The following is a 19,339-nucleotide window of genomic DNA, read 5'->3' on the forward strand; positions in this document are numbered from 1 at the left end:
CACATGGGTGTGAATGGATTGTATTAAAGGTAGGGAAGGGAAATACGAAAGCGAGCATGTTGAGCTCACGAGGAATCTGTAGTGCCTAGAGTGCTTCCATTCTGCAGGTGTTTTTAAAACTTATGCTGACCTATGGGGAGGGAGGAACCAGTGACTCCCATCCAATAATCAATGAGTGGGGAGGGGCATGGGCAGTTCCGGGGCCAGGTGAGGGTGGTACCAGAGCCTGGGCAGGGTCAATCGGAGATGCAATATTTTTCTAAGTTCCAAACTTTCCCTACCTCTAGCCTGCCTCAATCCCTTTTGTCAATTCTTGCCTTTTTCCCAAGCTGTTAGAGTCCCATTCAGAAAGCTGTTGCCTCTGCCCATATCTTCAAGGGTTTTTCCTATGGTTTCAAGGGTTCAGGTCTACATTTAGTCCTTCAGGCATTTTTTTATATTAAGTATATTTTACTAAAGACTCTGGGAAAACAAGAAACATACAAGGTCATATGAAAGTAAGTGAATAATAACTCTCAGGCTCCATGCTAATCTTGTGCGTCTTAAGACAAAAGAGGACACTGTTCCTGTGAGAGGCACTCAAGTTGCTTTTGTGTAAAAGCCTTGACTCCTTACTTGGGCACAACAATTAACTAAAAACAGAAGAAGCTTGGCATCCCTGCCTCCATTTTGTACCTATCTTTGCTCTAAGCCCTTTTTTGCAGTCACTTTGGAATCACCTTGGATTCCAGAAGGAACAGAACTGATGACATCTTTCTGACATGGGACTGAAACTATCCCCAATGGGAAACCTTCCTGAGATGGACCACTTGCCTGACTCCAGCTAACAACTCCTGACCCTGTCCCAGAACAAAAACTGAGATAATGACCAACTAGAACACACCTGTGACTGACTGCTTAGCTATGTATACCTTTTGTCCCCTGTCCCCAGTTCTTTTGTCTGCTTAAACCTGTAGCTTATGTCTGTATGCCAAAGATGGCTGAAGATGAGCTGAGTGCTTACTCTGACTCTTCCCAGGACATGTCCAGAGTCATGTACTAAACCTACTTTCTGGGGTTGCCAGAGTGGCACAAGGGTTACAGTGCCTGCATAGCAAGGCAAGCATAAGGCCCTAGGTTCAAAATCCATTACCACAAAAAGAAAGGCTAATTCACCCATATGAGTGGGCAAGGAATCACTGCTGAAACAATCACAGGCATGATCAACTCATGGAACTAAGTGTAGGGTCATTGGTGATGCAAGGGATGGCCACACATTATTTTATTTCTATATTACATGATGATCATCACAGACCAGACTGTTCTCCACTGTATTCTTTTGGTGTGTGTACGTGTGTGTGTATGCATGAGCTTTAATTTTATTTCTGAACTACTGTGTAGTAACAATACAAGGGGATTTCATTTTAAATTAAAATTAAACATGCACCTTGAGGCATTTTGAATCCACTTTGGTAGAGGATGATAGGATCTGGTTATATATAAATATCCAGTTTTCCAGCACCATTTGCTGAACAGAGTGTTTTTCCTCCAATGTCTGCTTTTGGCATCTTTGTCAAAGATTTGATGGGTGTAACTTGTGGGTTTATATCTGAGTTTTCTCTCCTATTCTACTGATGTACATGTCTTTTTATTTTTTGTCAATATCTGCTATTTGTGTTACTGTGACTCTGTAGTATGATTCAAAGTCAGGTACTGTGATGCCTCACACATTGCTGTTTTTGTTTAGGATTGTTTTGTCTGTTTGGAGTTTTTTGTGTTTCCATATGAATGTTAGAATTATATTTCCTATTTCTGTGAAGAATGTCATTGTGATTTCTATGGAGTGTCATTGAAACTGTAGATCCCTTTTAGTAAGATTCCCATTTCACTGCATTAATTTTACCCATCCAAGAACACTGGGAGTATTGCCAGTTTAAACTGTCTTTATAAATTTCTTTCTTCAAAGTTTATCCTTTTCATTGTATACATGTACCTCTCATCAGGGAAGTTACTCCTAAGTACATTTTGCAGTTATTGCAAATGGGATTGTTTTCCTGATTTCTTTCTGAGTATGTTTATTATTGGTACATAGAGGAGGAATCGATTATTGAATGGTGATTTTATATCGTGCACCTTTGCTGAAAGTGTTTATCACATTCAGGGTTTTATGTTAGAGACTTTAGAGTTCTTTAAGAATAAGATCACATGTATATTTACACCTGCAAATAAGGACAATATGACTAGTTCCTTTCTGATTTGTATCACTGAAGTTGTTTTCTCTTGCCTTATTGCTCTGGCTAGGAAGTTAAGAAATACATTGAACAAGAGAGGAGGGGGGAACACTTCTGCCTTCTTTGGAAGAATTTTTGACTATTTTTTGACTAGTCTATCTTTTATTACTCTTTTTATATTGCATTGTCTTTTACTTTTACCTATTTTTTAAATTTTAGTCATTCTTAGTGGGTTTTTGTTTGTTTCTATGTGCATTTTATGGATGGGACTAGACTTTGAACTCAGGGCATTGCAGTTGCAAATTTGGCAGTCTACTGCTTGAGCCTCACCTCTAATCCATTTTGCTGTGCTTATTTTGGACATGGTTTCTCTCAAACTGTTGACCAGGGCTGGCTTCAAAAGTTCGTACCCCTAATCTCAGACTCCCAAGTAGCTAGGATTACAGGTGTGAGTCATCTGTGTCAGACTAGCCTCACTTTCCTGCTTTAAACCACACTTGGGTCTGGTGTATCATTCTTGATATATGCTGTCACATGGAAGCTACTATTTGATGAGATTTTTGTTTCTATGTTCATGAGAGCTCTTGGTCTCTGGTGTTTTTGTCAAGTAAGGCCTTTGCTCAGTTTTGTTCCTGTGGCTGTGGTGATTCATAGTGTAAATTTTCCCACTCTGACTGCCGACAGCCCATGAGTGACTCACTCCTCGACAATTAGGAAGGGACACCTAAGGGTTTCACTGTGGGAGACCACCATCTCCTGCTGGCCCCAATTCCAGTGTCAAAATTGTTTGCATTCCTTAATAGTAACCAAAGGGACATTCTTATCTGGGTTACATTCACATTTTTACCTAAATAAACTGTAATGCAGACAGAAACTCTTTTCAAGAAGATTATCTAAATGCATCTTTGTGTGACTGCCACAGATATTCCTCATATGTACAAGTTACATGTTGATTTTGGCAACTTTATTCACACAGAAACAGAAACACCATCCAGAAAACACCCATGTCAGACAGATACCACCTGAAAGGGGACAAAAGCCACAGTCACATCTGCACCTGTTTTTCCTAATTTCCTCCTCCTCCTCTGCAGCCTCTCAGTCACCACCATTATCTATTTCTGGCAGATGACGGCCACATGCATGGGAGGGCAGATGCCTGGGCAGCAAAAGACTCTAGAAAGGCCTCAGCTGGGAGTCACCTCAGTGCTCTGCTCCCTCTTGGCTACTGAATAGTGTCAGTAAAACTTTGAGGAGGAAAATGAGACAAAGGTGCTGAGTCCAAATCTTTGAATTAAACACCAAGACAGTCCCTACTTTCTTTGATCATTGACTTATAATATAGATGAGGGAGATCCCAAGATACTTTATATGGATGTTTTAATAGCTAAATAAGTACTCCTTTCAGATTGGGAAGAATCCAGCTAACTCTTTATTTCATGTAAAAATACTGCTGTGCAAAAAGACTAATCCAATGTGAAATTCCCTTGTTTCACTCAGCTACTGGGATTTTCTTCCCCTTCCAATTGATGGCTGTCACCAGGGCCTCTATGGTGAGGAGAATTACATTTTCTGCATACAAGTATTTTTACAGTTGGATCATAATCAGCCATGAAATACCACTGGGTTTTTTTGGGGGAGGCCACTGGGGTTTGGTTCTGGTCTTCCCATTTGCAAAGCAGAAATTCTACTGCTTGAACCACACCTCCAAAGTAATTGACTGGGCTGAGCTTCAGACAGTGGTCCTTCCCACCTCAGTATCCCAAGTTGCCAGGATCCATGGGTGTCTTGCTGCACGCCCTTTGCAAAAGTCTACCCGGACCAAGATTGAGTCATTCTGAAGCTCCCATCCCTTCATCTACACTCTCCATTTGAAATGGTCTTCCACCATAGATAGTGATGTTTGGGGTGAATTCCAAGGACATTTTCTTTACTGCTATTCTCCATAACTAGCCACAGAACCTACTCAACAAAAGGACAAAGTGAGTTGCAGTTCAGGACTCTGACCCAAGCCTTTGGAATGTGTTTATGGAAAATACTCAATTACATCTTAGGAGATAACTAGTGGATGTGGATCCTTAGGTATATTAAAGATGGGGAATGCTCTCGTAGTCAGAAAATCCAAGAAATGCTTGAAGGCTGGACCATTGAATACTATTTCTTGATATTACTCATTTCTAAGAAGATTGGAATATTGAGCCTGATCCACTGGATGTCTGGTCAAGCGAGAAAGGATAGATCATGATAAACATGAAGGGACATTGAGTAGATCAATCACACGAATATACTAGAATCCTGTTTGAAAAGTCACGTGATAAGAGAATGTGGTAGACATTCATGGGTACCCCAAATGAGAAACAACTAAAATACCCATGAAATATCCACAAATGGAATATCAGTTTCTTTCTGCATGCAATTAAAATCCTATAGGGTTTCCCATTGCCCTAGAAACATGCTCTTCAAGTGGCCTTCATGGCCTTGTATGGTCTGTCCCTCACATTAGTTTCCCTACATGTTCCAGAACTCCCTTGGCCACCTGAATCTGGCCTGGACTGACCGTCACATGTAAGAATGAAAGTTGGAGAAATGGCACAGTACTGATCATAACAATTAAAGTAGGCACTTAGGTTTTGTGTAATTATCTGCCCAAAGGAGATCTCTACTGGGTAAAGTGGAATCACAAACCATTCCTTCAGAATCAAGTTAGGGAACCTCCAGCTTCTGATGAGTCATGTGTACACACAAGAGTTTTGGCTTGCTTGAGTTGTTATGGGTTCATTTTCCTTAGATATTCCTAAGCTTTTAGCTAAGATTATTTATACCTATTCCCTATGCTGATAGATCTTCAAGAGTCTTAACTTTACATCTCAGTTAGGAGAAGTGAGGCCCAAGCACATGTTTGAATAAGGAGGTCAGAGAAGAACAGAGGCCCCTGTCTGTCCTGTGGTTACTGGGAGGTCTCCAACAGAAATGTGCATCTCAGGAACCAGCAGAAATCTGCACTCACAACCAGGGTTCTCTCATTCATATATTCACTGCATTGGGCAACTGTAGAGAACTGGGGTCCTGTTGTACTAAAGATGCCATGAGATACTGTGTTCAGAAAAGAGCATGATATTAATCTTTGCAAATGGAACCATGAAGTTGGTGGTCTTCACAAAAGCAGTTTTTGTGAAGTGGCAGGAGTACAATCCATTTGAGAGCACTGAATGAATTCAGTGACAATGTGGAAGTAGCATTTACAGGTCACCTGTGGGCTCTGCAAAGGGTGGAGGAATGGGGCAGGAGGGGATGCTGAGGCAAGGACGTGCAGAGGTGGGAAAGCTCATTTAGGGAAACACTGATAAGGGGAAACAGTACTAGAAAATCAGCAAAGATATTATAAAGTGAGACGGGAGACATCTGGATTAGGTATGGAGAAACCAACACTTGAACAAAGAAGATATATTTCCTTCACTTTAATAATAAGAAAAAAGGGGATTCCAATATGTTTGTATCCGCAACTTTGAGGATGAGGGAAATTTGGTGTCCTTTGATTTCAATGTTCATGACACTGGTTAATAAGCAGAAAAGAGAAGGAAAAGAGAAATTTGTAAAATTTTGCAAAAACATATAGAATGATGAAGTCACATTGAGAAACTATTTGCCATCACATATTTGATCCTGTCTTCAGCTAGGTAGCCATTCACTGAAATGGCAAGAAAAGCCAATTAAATTTTACAAATTTATACAATATGGAGAGAAAGAGGACAAGACCACTGAGTATATTTGGAAGGGAGAAACTAATAATGGATCAGGATATCTAAGCTAGAAAGGAAGGGAAGTGTTACGATAAATGAGTTGTTTGATGATAAGAATGTGATATAAGACCCAGATGTCCTGCAGTGGGAAGTACCAAAACACTGGGGAGTTGAGGTGAAGAGAAGGGTATATGCATGTGGGATTTGGGAATGGGTACAGATGAAATGTCACTGTGAAAGGAAGTGTCTGAGAGCCAAATCCCCCTAGAATGACCGGAATGTAAAAAGAAATGGAGATATTGAGGCCAATTTTGTGTTTGTGTGTGTGTGTGTTGAATACAAAATTTAATGAAAGAAAAAAAGTGGCTAGGAAGAATTCTGAAAATGATGGTCACAGGAAGGTAATGGTTGATGGGAAAGGACTGAGCCTCAAAGACTTAAGGAAGGAGCAAGGAGGAGAATGTTGGTCTAAGAGGAGCACAGGACAAAGGACAATGGCTCTGTTTTCTTCTTAGTCCTGAAGGACAGAGGGGACTAAGAAATAAGAAGAAAACTCTTCCTCTAAGGCATGATGTAAGAACATGTGATTTCTTTCCATTCATGAAATCACATAAACAGTGTTTCTTAGACACAATACTTGTTATCCTACACAGCTAGGATGCGAGTTTTCAGATCTTTACCTTCTACTTTCCCTTGGATATCAGAATTTTGGGGGAGGAGTGGCAAGGAATTTAAATGTGGCCCAAGATGACCTGAAATTCTGCAGTGCTGAAATCACAGGCATGTATCACTGCACACAGCATAACATCCATTTTTATTGGAATTCTTTCTTTTGATCTTTTTTCTAGAAGCCAGAGAGAGAAAAACCATCACCAAGCCAACACTACAGCTCAGATTTCTTCCACCAAACATCCTCCTCATCACTCAGAAGTTCTCCTCTCCTTTCTGTGTTAGGACACAGAAATCATTCAACCAAATTTTTTGCCACATGGTAATAAGAATTGTCATTTCCACCCCAGTTTCTGAGAAGACCTCCTCACTTCTGAGGCCTTCTGACAGTGCCCCATGCTGTCCTTACCACTACCTGCATTCTATTCAAACCCACTTATGAAGGGGATTCAGAGTATCCTGACAGCTGTTTTGCCCTGTCTCTCAGCAGAATTGTTCTTCATGTTTGATTCAGAACAATAAACACTTCTTCTGTAATCATATCAAAACTACTCCAGAATCTGTCCATAACCCAGTTCCAAAGCCACTTCCAGTCATTGTCCATGTACTCACATCTCTTTCTTCCATTCAGAATTTGTCTTAATCCATATTGTGTGAATATAAATAACAAATCTTGCGTAGTTTAAAAAAATAACTTAAGCTGGGAGTGAGGCTCAAGTGGCAGAGCACTTAACTAGAAACCCTGAGGATGTAGTTGAAATCATAATAGAGCAAAACAAATTAAAAAACAGAAATGAACCACAAAGAAAACACTAGAAATTTCTTTACTAACAGGATCTGGGGTTGGGGAAGCCCAAGATCACAGCATCATCAGCTGCTGAGGGTTTTCTTCTTCTTCCATCCTCACCTCAGAATGAGGTTGTGCAAGAGATACCAATCTCACTACACACACCCCGTCTAGAGGGGCATTAATACATGAGGTCCAGACATCAGCTCAAAAGTCCTCGACTCTCAATACTGATTAAAAGCTGTTAATGAACAATACAGAATATGAGCCCTACATGCAGACTCTGCTGTTACTAAGGCCAAGATGCATCACTCAAAACAACTTTCAGATTGGAAACTTGTGTCTTACATTCAGCCTTCTAACTGTGGGTTTTATAATTACTATTACCTGATTCTGACATAATGTGTGCTGACCCATAATAGCCATGTAGACTAAGTGCTGTGAAAAACAGAAATGATTCATTGTAGGATAAAGATGCCTCATTTACAAGGTGCTGTGAAGAAAGGATGCTTGTGCCACAGCTCAGGTTATGACTCTGTGCATACGGGAATTACAATTTCATGTTTCTTTGTCATTCTGTACACAGGCATGTAAATGAGCAATGGAGATTAAGAGGTAGAAAAGCACAATCAGTTCTTCAAGGTGAGAGGTGCATCATTTACAAGGTGCTTTCCAAGAATGGATGCTTGAGGCACACTCACCCTTCTGAACAGGGGAATTTAGAATTGCTATTTCATGTTCACTGATGTACTGGACATAGGGCAGAGAGCAATAGAGAAATAGCAAGTAAAAAGAGGAACATATTCTCAGTAAGGGAAAGATGCATCACCCACACAGTTTCTGGAGAGTAGACTGACACCTGTGAAACCCTGAAGACAAATAAATTCTCCCTCTTCCAGTTGTTTCACTGAGATAACTGCTTACAATGACAAAAAAGAGCAAGTAATACAAAGGTATCATTTAATTAAATTCCAACATTTAACAAAAATTCCTTCTTTGCTGACCTTTAAACATTAGTGTCTCAAAAATACATAAAAACTAAGTCTTTCAGCAAATCAGAAAAAAATCTAGGCTTACACATTGATCAACATGGTTCAAAACAAAAGAGGAAAAAAACCTATGAAACTATTAAATTACTTTGAATAAAAGGACAGAATTATGTCACTACAACATTTCTTTTCAAGGGAGAAAACAAATAGTTCAGAGAGTTACTTTAAGAATGAGCCAGAGTTATAAGCACCTGGGGTTCACATATGTAATCCAAGCTTCTGGGGAGGCTGAGATTGGGGAGGATCAAGGTTGAAGGCCAGGCCAGTGAAATAGTTCAATAGAACCCATCTTCAAAATAGTCATACCAAAATGGACTGGAGGTGTGGGTCAAGTGCTTGCTTTGCAAGCTGGAAACCCTAAATTCAACTGCCCCACAACAAAATTTGAGTCACTACAGCTGTGAAAATGGTAGAGTATCTGCACAACCAGCATGAGGTTCTGACAAAAAACAGCATTGCCACAAAAAAATTCAGATGATGATAAAATACACATAGAGCAATTAAAACATTTCCTTCAGGTTCTACAATTTCTACAGCATTCTAAGAATTCAGGATCTCAGGAGACTTGCACTTAAGTTACACCTATACACATTTCTTTTTGGTAGTACTGGGGTTTGAAGTCAGGACCACAGGCTTCCTAGGCCAGTGCACTATGACTTGAGCTCCTCCCATTCTGCCAGCTCTTTGTTCTAATAGGTATTTTCAAGATCGGGTCTTCCAAGCAACTTGCTTGGGTCTGGCTTCGAAACTTGAACCTCCTGATCACTGCCACCTGAGTAGCTAGGATTTCAGTTGTGCATGACAGGTTCCCAGCTGAATGTAATTTTTTCTAAATGACAACTTTGCTATTGTCTTTGCGTTCAAAACGTTTTGATCTAGGATGCCGTCATAGATGGTGGCTATGTTAAGACTTTGCAACATGTATCTACTCAGGATTTCTCACCATAGTATGCTATTTAATGTTCTTGAATTAACTGGGGTGAGTATATACTTTCCCACACTTTACATTATACTCATTTCCTTTTCCAAGGTAGTGTCATGTTTCATACAAAGTTCATGTGAGAGTGAGGCCTTCCCACATCTGTATTTAGGAATTCACCCCAGCCTAAGCTTGCCATGTTTCTAAAAGGAATCAGAGCACATGAAGAATTTTCCTCATTGCGTGCATTCGTAGGGTTTCTCACCAATGTATATTTGTTCATGTCTTTGAAGGCCATGCAAATAAGACAAGGTTGTCTCACACTGTTTACTGATACAGACATTTTCTCCACTGTGATTTCACTTACATCTTTGAAAGCTGCTGCTCCAAATGAAAGCTTTGTCATATTGTCACACACATGGGGGCTCTCTTCATAGTGACATCTACATGTGCTTGAAAGCGACTTGAAGACACAAAGGTTTTCCCACAAGACTTACATACACAGGGTTCCTCTCCATGTGTCAGCAGGGATCTGGAATAGGCAAAGGCTTTCCCACAATGCTCACATGCTTCTCTCCTGCATGAATTCTTCCATGTCATTGAAGGCAATCAGAAGGAGTAAAGCCTTTCCACATTGCTTACATACATAGGGTTTTTCTCCTTTATGCAGTTTTGCATGCCTTCAGAAATAAGTGGAAGAAAACCTTTCCCACACTGCTTTCATTCCCGTGGTTTATAGAATAGGAGTCCATTCATGTACCTGACAGGAAGTGTGACACCTAAAGTCACCATCACAGTGTTTGTCATGGGGCTTCTCTCCTGTTAGAGTCATGTCATGCTTCTGCAGGCATTTGGGAGAGCAGCAGGCTGCCCATGCTTCTTGTGTTCCTACAACTTCTCTCCATACTCCTCCTACTCATGTGGTGTGTGACCCATGAGAGTTCTGTGGGGGACATTTACTGATGGATGAGTAAAAAGGACTTTTTCACTCAGGTGGCATTTGTATGGTGTTACTCTTGGATGAGCTTTCTGGTTCACAATATGCACTGCAGTCTGGGTGAAGAAGTCAACACGATTACTTTCTTCATTATGTTCAAAGAATTTCTCAGCCACTTCACTTCTATAAAAAATGAGAAACACATTAGTATTTATTTGTTTCTATTTGGTGTTTGAACTCAAGGTGTCATGCCTCTAGACAAGCCCTCTACCACTTGGGTCACTCTGCTGGTCCGTTTTTGGTTGGGTGTTTTTTGAGATAGGGTCTTATAAACTATTTTCCCTGACTATCCTGGAACCTCTATTTTCTCTCTGATCTGGTCTGCCTCCACAGTAACAAGGATTATAGGCCTGATACAAAGTCATCCAGATGAAATGCATTATTAATGTTCATTTGTTAATGATTCACCTGAAAACATGTTGACTTTATGATGTTTAAAAATTTTTGAACATGGTTTGGTAATATGGTAGGATGCTGGGGTGACAAGCCAGAGGGCCTGAGTTCAAACACCAACAACTACCACACACACACACACACACACACACAGAGTCTTTCTCTAAGAATTTTGGTCCTTATCAGACTGAATTCCCTGCAACATTACACATGGACAGTTATGTCCATGTATTCATGGTATTCATGCACAGTACTGTAACAGTCTCCCACACAGGTATCTGGCAAGCACTGAATGGCTATGTCCTATTTAGAAAGGTTGCCTGTTTTCTGATTCACAGTGCTAGATCACAGGAAGCATGCTGGATTCTGAAGTACTTCCATATCTACAATGAACTATATGACATACAGTAATATTATTAATCAGTACCAATCTTAATAGAAATTTATTTTTGTGTGATTCACTCCTTATACCCAAAGTCTTAAGAAAGCTTATTAATACATTTTAACTAATATTGTGAATGGAGCACAGTTTTTATATAGCAAAACTCTGACAAAATGACACTTGTAGGAGTCATTGTGGTACTTCAGATCTCTGGTTTCTCATATTAGAACAATTTGATTTTGCATTTTCTGATTATGCATGCTCAACCCATATGAAGTTTTGGAGGAAAGTTTCTGAGATTAAGCCAATTTGAAGCTGGAAGTATTTGCATCATTTCCTTCTTTTTAAAATGGGCTATATTCTGAAGAGACATTGCTGTCCTCTGTGTGTTGAATTTACCTTAGATTTCTCCTGAAGTTTTTGTAGTCATCTTCGGTGTTTTGTTCTTCCAATGTTTTCCCTAAAATTTAGATCAAAGAAAATCAGTATTAATTATTTCAACACGGCAGGAAAATTACTGAACCTGTTGTATTCATGGTGTGAAGACATTTGCCTATTGCTATTTTCATGAAAATGTTCATTTCTCATAATCCAAATGATTCAACAGCACCAATATCAAAGAAACACTTGCTCTCTGATTGACTAAGTAAATGAATGGTACTGTCTTTACCTACAGCAGCCAGGATCTTGAAGGTTTCCAGCCTCACATCTTTGTAGAGCTTCTTCTGGGAAGGATCTGGCAGAACCCACTCCTCCAGGGTGAAGTTCACAGCCACATCCTCAAAAGTCACCAACTCCTAAAACACCTCACATACATTTCTAGGTGGAAGGGTGAGACTCACATGCTGGAGTCTAGACTCAGTTCATAACAAATTGACTCAATGTTGTTTCCCAAATGATCATTCCACTTATGGTCATCACACTCTTACACTCCATCCACTCTTGTATCTTATCACACTGCAATGACACTACATTGGAATGATTTGGCAAAGCATTAGAAGAATATGGATGCCCTGTGTGTGAATGGGTGACTCTAATTTCTTTTTCTAGGCTGGGACACTAGCAACTCTGTAACAATTCCTATCACTTAGACCTCACAACAGAGTTCACACCAACTGTCCTGACACGCGCTGCACAGAAGTTTCTCTGCTTCTGGTATCTGGGAAATATTGGGATGGTCACCTCACTGGCCTAAGTGGAAAAATGGCTTGATTTTCTCAAATAGTTGAGGAAACAATAAGCTATTAGCTCCACATGTGTTTTCCCTCTGCATGTTTGCTGTATTCTGACATGCTCATTCGATGGAGTCTACTGATTTGAGGAACCCACAATATCTCCTGGATGATGAGACTCTAAGAGCTGGTTTGACAGCTACTACTTAACACCTGCCCACAAGTTCCTTCTTAAAGGCTGTGACAGTGGGTCACACCTGTAATCCTAGCTACCCAGAAGGCAGAGATCAAGAGGATCATAGTGTGAAGCCTGTAGGGACAAACAGTTCATGAGACCCTACTGAAAAATACGTAACACAAATTCTTGTGACAGTGTCCCTGCCTTGTCCAGGTCCCCTGATTTGGCCTGCCCTCCTTGGCCTCTGCAGCTGGCTCCCTACAAGAAGGCAACCCCAGCAGGCTCTGGCTGTCCAGGTTTCACCTGGCACTTATAGCCTGAAGCTTTTGTTTTTGAGATCAGTGACTTGCTCTCTGCCTCAGGGAGGAAAGCGGACCTCTAACTGGGACTTCTGGGGAGCAAGAGTTGAACTTGGTCTAGTTTCCACCCTGCACCAAAACACTTACTGATTCTTTGATGGAGGATCTACACTCTGGACCATCTCTGCCTGTGGCATACTACATAGTTGTAGTTCGTGTTCACAGAAAGGGCAGAGTCCACACTTAAAACTCCAAGAAGAATGCCAGAGTGGAAGGCTGCTGCTGTGTGCCAATTTCCTCATTCTACAGTATGTTCCATTCTTTTGCTATCTCAGAGATAAAGACATGAAAAGAAATTTACACATGGATGAAGAAGATCCGTTTCCATTTTAAATGACTACACATACAAGTTCTGCAAAATAGAAAGTTCTATGTTCTTGAAGAAGCAAGAGTCCATTTAATATGGTTCTTGAAAAGAAATACCTGCAAGTGGACATGGGATGTTGGTTAGTGACAGAAGACTAAAAGTTGCCAGTTTTTTTACTTATTCTACACTTGTTTCATACTAAGCTTGATGGGTTCTAGGGGACTGACTCACAATCTAGTTATGAAAAACAAGAAGTCCTGCTCTTACAGACACCTTGTAAATAGCTATGACTTTGTGACTGATACCCTGTCTCTAATGACAGCTCAGAGTGAGCTCCCCACCCATTCTTGGTTAACCACAAGGAGAAGTTTCAAGGTCAAGATGGCCTCCTTTTACTATTTGAAAAGACTCTTCCTGAGAACTATGAGTGACTTTCTGCCATTAGAAAAATGTGGGGCAACTAGAACTTTGTTTGGCCTTAATTTAATGCTGCATCAAAACTCTGGTTGCCTTAGGTACTCCCCCTTCTCTCAATGGAGAACTGCAAAAAAACCAAGTGTACAGTGATATAATTCAGCAAGACTTTATCAATTCTTTCTACAGTCTTACTCTTAAAGACTTCTGCAGTTCAACCGGGCACATTCCTTTGTCCACATGGCAAACTTGTGGTGACTGCTGATGACACATTTATTCACATGCCAAATCTTATTGAATCCCATCATGGGTTAGAACAAACAGGTGTTGAAGACTTTTGGATTGGTCATGTTCATTGTTCGTCCCCTCCCATTAGGGTTAAAAGCATCAAATACTATGTTTGCTAGGAAATGAACCAGTGGCCAACTACACTGACTATGGGGCTGGCACTGGCTATGTCATCTCCAGTGATGTGAACAAAAAAGTCCATGAGGTGTCACAGACACTGAATTCTAGTCTTTATGTAGATGATGTGTCAATGGGCCTCTGTGCCAAAAAAAAAAAAAAAAAAAAAAGGGAATAGTACCACTGTACCATGTGTTTTTCTCTGATTTAGGTAAAGCTTTTTTTTCATCCCTGTATCTACATCTCATGGACAGATGCAATATCTTCTTCACCTTTGGAAGGATGCTATATATCATAAGGGAAAAAAAAATCTTTCTAAGGGTTTTGTTTTTGGTCAGAAATACTGCAGATACATTGAGACACTTTTCCTATGCAAATTGACCTATATGGAAACATATCCTTGCCAGGCTGTATTTGTCTAATACTACTTGAACACTGTGATATTTTCAATGTTACTGAGCCAACATTGGATGAAAACATTTAAATGTTTGTGTATACCCTAAGTAAAATGAATATGAAGGACAAAGAGAGATTCTGAAAGCATAATTATCAAAATGTGTCTTTCATTATGGAAGATATTCAGTGGAACATCTAATTAATGGTTTAAACTCATTTCAGAAGAATTCAAATTTTAAAAGGGATATTATGAGTGAAAAAACAAATGCAATATGCAAATTCTCATTTAATACCACGTGTATAAATGAGGTGTGCAGAACTTATTAAGAAACCTTGGTGTGAGAATAACAGCTTTTGAAAAATACCAAGAAAATGTACACTACAGCATTTCAAAGAATTAATGTACCATTTTTTTTTCTAAAGAGCACTTTGTAGAAGTAGTGGGGGTGGGGAAGCACTGCCAGAGGACAAAGGTCATGAATCTGGTAAAAATCTCTGGTCTGAGGAGGGAGTGCAGGAAATGGCCTACACTTTCATTACAAGCAGCTGCATAATTAATGGTCACATCCTTGTAAGTATTTACCTAGATAGCATTGGTGTCATTTAAAATATATTGGTGTCATATAAAATATATTTGTCAAAGTTGAGCGTGAAATGTGAAAAAAAGTCATTAGCTCTGCTCTAACTGGAGCTTTATGTTTTTATCCCCTAATGTTAGAAACATGACACAAAACATGTGCTGTTTGATACCCACTGGGCCCTTCTCTATAGAGAAGTGATTGTTTATTCCAAAAACAAGCTGATTTTAATTTGATGAGTTTTAAGTTGGTTTTTAAATGTTAAATACTAATGTGTATGTAAGGTCGCATAGAGGAATGTGATAATGGAGGAAACTACAAAAGGAAAGATAGGGCTGGGGTGTAGCTCAGCCACAGAGCAACCTAGCTCTTGCCTAGCAAGGCCCAGACACACACACACACACACACACACACACACACACGCGCGCGCGCGCGCACACACACACACACACACACAAACATTAAAGGCTTCTTTCTTTTTTATTTTATATAATATTAGTGTTTAAATACTTGTGAGAATTACTAAAATTAGCCTCTCCCTTTGCAACATCACAAACCACTGTTAATTTATCCCAAGTTCAGAGTTTTAACTTAAGCGTATTAATGAAAGCTGTAGTATCTAAAACAATCTATTCTTGACTCAAATAACTATCAGAGATGATCTTTATCTTTTAAACATGTCAAACTTGAAAGTAGCATAAAAGTGATGGGGAAATTGCCAGAGAATGAAAACATTTGTAAAGCTGCATATCCTTGGTAGTCATGAGTTGTACCTGAGAGCTATAAATAAGGTACACCTACTTTACAAAACTGATCAAATGTGGCCATGATGCAAACAACACTCTCTTGCTACAGAAAGAATTAGGTGATGTCTATTTCTAGGGACATTATATAATCTTGGAAGGATAAAATAGTGACTTGAGCAAAAACAGTTAAACTGATTATAAAACCACTGGCTCCACAGGCAGCAGTCATTGAAAACTCAGATGTCTCATTTATAAGATGATGTACCAAACATGCAAAACAAAACTATCAAAGATTTCTCAGTGTATATGCCTGCATTAACACATCTGTAATTTTACTAGGTACATTTTCTTTCTTTCTTTTTTTTTATTGGCAGTACTGAAGTTTGAACTCATGACCTCATGCCTTCTAGGGAGGAGGCAGTCTTACCACTTCAGCCACTCCACAAGTGTTTTTTTGAGATGGGGTTTTTTTTTTTTTTTTGAAATATGGTCTCCAAAATATTTGCCCAGGGGTGCCTTCAAACTGCCATCCTCCTGAACCCTGCCTCTTAGAGTTGCTAGGATTATAGGCATCAGACACCAGCACCTGGTTGCAGGTAGATTGTTAATGTTTACAGAAATCTTTTACAGTTTTTTTCTATTTTGAAATTTGAGGCTTGTTTACATTGTGAAGGTTATTAGGCATTTTTAAATATTGAGACTACAGTGTCAAACATTTAAACTGTAGTTACTTTTAGAATAGAGTCAAAGTTTTAGATGATTATAGTTTCAATTTTCTGATCATATTTAAAAACTGTAGAGCACAAAGGACTTTTGAAAAAATGGGTTTAAAATTTATCTTTATTAGTTGATTCTGGAATACTTGTGCCTTTGGGCTATCTATACCCTGTGTACCTATAGTTGGAACTGTTAAAATTTGCCATTTATTGAAAACAGCCGTAACACTCTGGGCATTGAAATGATCCTGTTTACAGTTATATTTTTGTGAAAGTTTTTGCTTAATAAAGCTCCTTGCAACTGTGTTCATCTTTTCTATTTTTGCTTAGAAGAGAATGGAATAGGCTTGAATTTAAAGGGAATATGATGGCACTTCCTGTTTTTTAAGAAGTGGATTGCCAGATGATTTCTTCATCAGAATTAAAGAACTTAGAAGAAAATTTGTAATTAAGAGAGCCCTAGTCTTTTTAAAAGTAAGGAAAACCTTTTGGTGCTATCTTTTTTTAAAAAATGTCACCACAGGGAAGATAAAACAGTTAGCCTGGAGGGTCTCCTGAGTAACAGATGGCTGTACAGTGTTAAAGTATAAAACCTTTTCCCTTTTGGGTGATAAATTTTATAGGAAAATGTTAAGTATTTTTATTATTTGGCTGTGCTCTTACATGAAAAAGTAATTAATGTTTTTTTTAATGGATGACTTCCAACAGAGAGAACTTAAAAATTCAGAAAGGAAAAAAAAAAAAAAGAAAATATCCAATATAAAACAGCAGTGGTGGAGTACCTCAAGTGGTAGAAGGCTTGTCTAGAATGTGTAAGACTGTGAGTTCAATCCTCAGTATATCCAAAAAAACAAACAAACAAAACAAAATAAAGAACAAAAGAAAAAGCAACAACTCTCTTCTTGGGGAACTGAGCCAATCCTCTGTGCAAACTTGAGGGACAGAAATTGGACGTTTGTACTTGTTCTTCTAATAAAAAACTAGACAGGACTCGTGAATTCTAATTCACTATGCCCACCGATAAATACAGCTTTTATTTGGGAATGTGAACAGTTAAACAGAAAGGTTTTCCAGCATTACAGTAATGGTATGTGAATTGCAATATTAATTGTTGGGTCTGGAGACCTAAGACAGATGGGTGAATATCCCAGCCCCCATGGAGAGCAGTATCATTCCTGCATCCTGAGGAGTTAGAAGCCTGCATTCCTGCATCCTAAAGAAGAGATACAGAGTCCCATAAATCTGCCATAGGGTTGATAAGCAAACAGCTCTCAAGGTTGTTCCCCTCACTCCCCCCCCACCACAATGAGAGACAAACAGACCCACCTAACCCAGAGCTAGAACGTCCATAAAAACCCCAGCCTTCACCTGAGCAGCGAGCTAATGGCTTCTGGGCTCCACTGCACTTCTCTAGCTGTAGCCTTTCCATTCTCTCTAATGAATCCTACTTTATATACCAGCTTTGGCTCATTCAGCTGCCTCACCAGCCAGTTCTCTGGCCTGTGAAGGCAAGGACCCTCGACACCAGCATGTAACATTTTGGCCACAACGAAGGGACTTCCTTTCTTCTGGACCAAGGTCCATATGACTCGAACACCAAACCAACAGGGGCATGGCAAAGGTGTGACTGTTGAGTGTCTGACACCCTGATGGATGCTCCTGCTGGGGGAAACCCCCTGCTGAGGACGAGTCAAAAGCAGACTTCCTTGCACTGCTTGCCCTGCCTGTCTCTTACTATCTCTTCCTATCATCCTGAGGGACTTTCCCATCATGGTTTCAAGCCAGCTGCTTCCTGGTCTCACAGCAATTCTGGCTCTGGGGGAGTTCATGCTCCCTCCCTGCAGGCCGAGACCAAGCCCAGGGTTTATTTGGGTACGCCTCATGCTGTGTTGGGGGAGTCCTGATTGGTTATGGCACCTAACGTCTGCTTCTTTTCCTCACTGTCTAACACCCCTTCTGCCTGAGATGGTGACCCAAGAGTGGAGGTGTCAGGTTGCTAAAAGTGCTCCAGTACCAGTCAATGGGAGGAACCTAGAAGCACATGTGATAGCTAATCCCTCAGCATTTGTCATGCCTCCAGGTTCTGCCTTCCCCTCCCTTAACTAAGATGTTAGGACACCCATTCTGCTCCCTTCCTGTTCTTAGCATGTGTGCTTTATCTCTGCCTTCCCCTCCCTGGGCTTACTGGGTCCCTGGCTGCCCAAGAAAAACTTGTAGCATGGTACTTTATGACTTAAGTTACCCTAACTCTGCTCCCACAAGGGGAGGAGGGAAAACAAACAGGTGTGCACATGCACAAGGATGCAGGCCCCTAGGCACAGCAGGAATGCTTGCCACAGCTAAGAGAATCCATAGAGAGGGCACAGCACACATCCTGGGCTGCCAGCCACACATGGCAATGGCTGTGGTCTGCTACCACTCCCCCTAAAAGGGATGAGAGGAAAAATAAATGTGCACAGGCTGCACAGGTGCACGTACACTGTGGGCAGGAGGAGGGGTGACGGGCCGCAGGATGAGGCCTAGGCAGACAGGGTCACTTGATCCTGGTGTGTGTGGGGGGCAGAGCCTTGTGCAAGTCCCGCTACCAGCCCAACCTCATGCCTTGGACCACCAGACCCAGCCCTTGTAAGCCAATCGTTAGCTCAAGGCTATGGTCCCAAAAAGCACTAATGTAACCTCTCAGGAACTACAAAATTGGCAATACTGTGGTCTCTAAACTTCTCATTTAAAATTTCCTATACTTTTGGCCTCAACACAAACTTTCCCTACAAATGTTAACACTAGTCATCCCTTGTGGTACTGTTATTGCCTGGGATGCCCTCTGAATGCCCTTCTCTAACTGTACAGGTGATGTATTCCTTTGTTAAAAAGGTAGTCTTTATTAAAGAGGCTGCCTGCTGTTAGCTAAAAGACAGGATCCAAGTG

General features: G+C 40.3%; 1 protein-coding gene and 1 pseudogene across 12 annotated transcripts in view; one reads left to right on the top strand and one right to left on the bottom strand.

The window, feature by feature from the left end:
• Positions 1 to 3,159: 3,159 nt before the first annotated feature.
• LOC109688265 (putative KRAB domain-containing protein ZNF788) overlaps positions 3,160 to 19,339 on the bottom strand; it is a 55,054-nt gene continuing 38,874 nt past the window's right edge. For 8 of the 12 annotated variants that reach the window (XM_074053789.1, XM_074053793.1, XM_074053792.1 and 5 more), the window contains 3 exons: positions 12,940 to 13,118; positions 11,543 to 11,603; positions 3,160 to 10,491 (listed from right to left, as the gene is read on the bottom strand). Coding sequence is in view for 2 of the 12 variants with exons in the window: in XM_074053796.1 (XP_073909897.1) it covers positions 13,091 to 13,118 (28 nt within the window). In the remaining 10 variants the exon portion in view is untranslated. The remainder of the gene's footprint in view (positions 10,492 to 11,542; positions 11,604 to 12,939; positions 13,119 to 19,339) is intronic. The other 4 variants (XM_074053795.1, XM_074053800.1, XM_074053791.1 and 1 more) reach the window with 1 other exon arrangement.
• On the top strand, positions 13,367 to 14,400 carry LOC109688286 (lactosylceramide 1,3-N-acetyl-beta-D-glucosaminyltransferase-like; annotated as a pseudogene).

This window comes from Castor canadensis, chromosome 14, assembly GCF_047511655.1.
Source record: "Castor canadensis chromosome 14, mCasCan1.hap1v2, whole genome shotgun sequence".
Lineage (NCBI taxonomy): Eukaryota > Metazoa > Chordata > Mammalia > Rodentia > Castoridae > Castor > Castor canadensis.